Here is a 4,864-nt window from a genome sequence, read left to right on the forward strand (position 1 = left end):
TGATTCCGCATCACGAATTGAATCATCAAGATTATTCCAAAGACGTATGGTTGATGGAATAAATGAATCATTAGTCAATGCTAGTCTGCAGAATGGAATAATGATGTCATTTCCATTGCGTAGAGGATAGACCGTCATACTTTAGATTTTTGGGGGAATTAAATTTGTCAAATATTCTAGAACATTTTTTTTTTAATATTATAAAACATTTGAATTTTTCTTCTCTCTCTTCTTTGAGCTAATGTTTCCCATCCAAGTTCTTCATAAATAACCCTTGAGCTTGTGAATATAGGTAACCCCGTAACTATTCTAGCAGCTAGGAGCTGTAATTGCTACAGTTTATTGATATAACCTACCCCAATATTATCCCAAACTTCACTGGCATACTCAAATAAAGGTCTTATAAAAACTAAATAGAGTTTTTCTAAAATTTTTCTGCTCAGTTTATATTTCATCTTCTTTAGCATATTTATATGTTTAGATGTGCTTAAGATAATATTATCAACGTGGACATTCCATTTAGCATCATTGCTAAATGTAACCCCTAAATGTTCATGAATATTTGTGATAGGTATATTTTTATCATTGAATGTAAAGTTCATTTCTGGGATTTCAACATTAGAAAATAACATAAGTTCTGTTTTATCTGGATTAAAAGACATTAACGATTTTTTGGACAATTCGTTCAGCTTTTCCAGATCATGGTTTATCACAGTTTCTATCTGCAATGCATCAAGATCCGCACAGCTGAACGACGTGTCATCTGCAAAGAGTCTGCACAGAGAAATAAGTCTTTCTGCAATATCATTAATATATATTATAAAAAGTAACGGTCCAAGGACCGACCCTTGAGGGACTCCAGCTGAAATACTGCAAAGTTTTGAAGAAGATTGCTTGATAACCACTCTTTGTTTTCTATCGCTTAGGTAGCTTCTAAACCATTTTAACAGATTTCCATTTATACCATAAGCCTTCATTTTATGTAATAAACCATCATGCCAAACTTTATCAAAGGCTTTGGAGAAATCGCAAAAAACAAAACAACTTATCTCTTTCTTTTCAAGTGAGTTCAATATGCAATTATATATTTCTAACAGTTGGTGAACCGTTGAACATTTAGGAAGAAAACCCAATTGATACTCATAAATTAACTTATTTCTTTGTAAGTGGTTGTAAACATATTTATATATAACACGTTCCATGACTTTGCCTATGCAACTAATGAGTGATATAGGTCTAAATTGGAAGGTAATGAACTATCCCCCTTTTTAAATAAGCCTATAACATTTGCAATTTTCCAGCTGGATGGATACTTGCACTGCTGCAAGGATTTATTAAATATTATACATAATGGAATTGCAATTTTTTCGGGACAAAGTTTAAGCATCTTATGACTATTGACATCCGGGCCCGACGCTTTTTTTTATGATTTATAGTTTTTATAATGTCAACAATTTCACTAGTACTAATCGCTATATCATTCAATAAATTGTTAGTTTTTATGTCGAAATCGGGTAATTGAGCATCAACTTCTGCCAGCGATGAAATAAAACAAAAATACTTATTAAGAATGTCGCATTTCTCGTCGTCTCCATCGGCGAACTCCTCCGGAAACGTTCATCATTAAGAATATTTTTTAATGGGGGTATGTTATTAGAACCTCTATTTGCCTTAATCAGCATCTTCATAATTTTCCAATAAGTCTTAGAATCGGAAGCGTTATCTAGTATAATATTTTCTAAGTTTTTCTCAAAATTTTCTTTCGCTTCTTTCTTCATATTAATCACTTTATTCCTTTGTTTCTTATATTTATTAATATCCGTTTCTTTTTTAGATTTAATTGATTTTTTTCGTAACGTAGAAACGTTATATTCTAATATAACGTGCTTCTTTCGCTTTGTAAACAACACCGTGATCAAATTCTCGATATATCTATACTAGTACTTAGCGCAGAGTCTGACTCAGATATACATAATAATTACTGTTATTATATACCTCCCACGTAAATCCGCCATGTATCGTAACCTGTTTGCAAACGCTATGCCGATTTTGTTGTGTTAAAAATTGTAATTGAAAAAAAGACTAAAGAACCTCTTATTCTGATGCATAACAAAAAGAATTAATGCATTAGAGCTCGGAGAAATGTACAAAATCTAAATCAAATAAAATTCCGCGAAAGTCCATTAATGCTTTTGGCGCATTAAAGTCATTTCAAAACATGACGTCATACAAATGAAAACGCTAAAGCTGAAGGTTTTTCCGTTACGTGAACCATTAAAATTCGGATAATATTTCATTAAAATGGAGTTTTGAGGTAGGTGTTGTTTTATTTTCTATTCTATTGCATTATTCGCACATCTGCTGATTTCAGCAAGTCAACATGGCGGCTCCTTAGTTACGAAATGTCAACTGTGGATTTGATGGTAGCTTACGAGAAAAAAATGTAAATTAAAAATAACAAACGTTGGGGTTTAGAATTAAACGAATTAAACACATTTTTTTAAAGCGGTTATTTAAGAAATAATTCATGCAAGCTATAAATTTATTGGAATTTTTTTAGCTTTATCTAACAGGGGGTAAAAAAGAACTGCCACACACACGGCATACCAGGTTCAACCCACCATTTTTTTCTTAAAATGTCCTGTACCAAGTCAAGAAAATGGCCATTGTTATATTATAGTTCGTTTCTGTGTGTGTTACATTTTAATGTTGTGTTTTTGTTGTGTCGTTGTTCTCCTCTTATATTTGATGCGTTTCCCTCAGTTTTAGTTTGTAACCCGGATTTGTTTTTATCTCTATCGATTTATGAGTTTCGAACAGCGGTATACTACTGTTGCCTTTATATACCCACCCTCGCTTCAGTTTTTAAATTACCGTTTTTGTCCTATTAGAATCGAAATAATTCATGGAAGCCATAGATTTGTTGGAAATTTACGTGTACATGTCCTGGGCCGTGATATTCGTTAATTTTATCCCTCGCTAACGCTCAGGATAAAATTCGAATATCACGGCCCTGGCCATGTGTAAATTTCCAACAAATATATGGCTTCCATGAATTATTTTTTAATTTTCATATTGCATTCAAATGAAAAATATTGAATTTTACACCATATGCGATTCCAAAAGCTTTTAATTTTGATGAATTAATCAATTGTTTAACTTATCTTATTGATTGTACATCATGATTATTTAGAACAAATTACCTGCTTCAGTATTCAAAGGAAACTATTTGTTTTCCGGTCCAATTTAATGATTATTAAAGAGTTGATGATACAGTATCTGTTTATAACCGTATCTTTACTTAAATATTTAAAACACATTTCAACGTAAACATCGCAAGGATCACCAAATATATTTCTTTTTAACTCATCTGTAAAGATTTTTATGTTTTCAGCTATTGAATGTTATTTGACTGATGAGGTTGTTTGATATATATTTTCGGAAAGGTTCAGAGGAATAACATGGAACTGAGATCATCCTTCAAACTTGGTGTTATCGTTTTTAGTTTTCTGTTCACTTTACATAAAAGTGTATGTCAGTCATCAAGCAGCGTGAAGAATCTTTTCAATGACATTTTTGATGTAAGGCAATACGACAAGAGAATTCGACCTGTCATGAACCATTCAAGACCGATCCATCTTGAAGTTTCATTTTTTATTTTAGGAATTAACTCCGTTGATGATAAAAACGGACTGCTTTCAACAACTTTAGACACTGGTATACAGTGGACTGATGAATTCTTGATGTGGAATCCTTGTTTGTTTGGCAATATAACAAGAATAAATGTTCCGCAAAATGATATATGGAAACCAGATTTTGTGCTGAGAAATGGTGTCTCGAAAAGTAATGAAGCAAAACTTCTTTTCAGTTATGTATCCGTCGAGTATACTGGAAGGATAACGTGGTGGCCCTACCAGTTTCATGAAACAAGTTGTGAAATCAACATAGTCTATTTCCCATTCGATGAACAAACATGCAACTTGACATTTATTATCTGGAGTCATTCAGTTAACGAAATTATAATAAAAGGAAAATATGTAGAAAAATACCTATTTTCGGAGAACAGCCTTTGGTCTGTAGACAACTCACATATGTTCGAAGATGCGGATTATGTGGATGGTAGCAATTATTCAACAATAACACTAACTTTTCATATGACAAGGAAAGCAAACTTCTATTTTTGGAGTATTATTTTTCCTCTCGTGTCACTTTCAGTATTACAGACTATTGTATTTCTTGTTCCTGCTAGAAGTGGTGAAAAGTTGTCGTTTGCATTCACACTCTTCCTAACGTATATAATGTTTCTTATACTTATGACATCCATGTTACCTGAAAACTCCGAGCATTTATCGATATTATGTATATATATAGACATTGAACTGACATTGGGGATTATCACCATTGTAGTGGTATGCATGCAGGTTCAACTGTGTTACCATGATCCTGATATACCCGTGTCAAAATGGCAGAAAAAGCTCATTAGGGTAATCATTTCGAGATGTCAAACACCGGGAATTGCGGATATTACAACTATAACTCAGTTACAGATACAAAACACTTTGATCTTATTTATAAATAGATTTACATTGTTCTGTTTATTATCCTTCCAATTGGTAACAGCAATTGTTATTGTGATTATAGTATATTTTAAATGATTTTTTTTTTCATGATATCATGATGCAATTAATTTTGCATTGTATATGCATAACCTTTATAATGTATAATTTTACACGAATAAAACTTTCATAGTTAATGTTATATATAACTTCAGAAAACATAATTCACATACCAATACCCTGTACATTATAAATCGGAATTCACGATATTGAGGCCATATCTTTGCTCACTCAATCTAGCCAAACAA

At 32.1% G+C, this 4,864-nt stretch overlaps 1 protein-coding gene across 1 annotated transcript; it reads left to right on the plus strand.

Annotated features, from left to right (window-relative positions):
* The first annotated feature begins 3,458 nt into the window (after positions 1-3,458).
* On the plus strand, positions 3,459-4,655 carry LOC127727719 (acetylcholine receptor subunit beta-type acr-3-like). Its single transcript, XM_052234833.1, has one exon. It carries the CDS (start codon positions 3,462-3,464, stop codon positions 4,653-4,655), a length of 1,194 nt encoding a protein of 397 aa, XP_052090793.1. The 5' UTR covers positions 3,459-3,461.
* The last annotated feature ends 209 nt before the right edge of the window (positions 4,656-4,864 follow it).

The sequence above is a fragment of the Mytilus californianus genome, unplaced genomic scaffold (genome assembly GCF_021869535.1).
Source record: "Mytilus californianus isolate M0D057914Y unplaced genomic scaffold, xbMytCali1.0.p SCAF_2, whole genome shotgun sequence".
NCBI classification, from domain to species: Eukaryota; Metazoa; Mollusca; class Bivalvia; order Mytilida; family Mytilidae; genus Mytilus; species Mytilus californianus.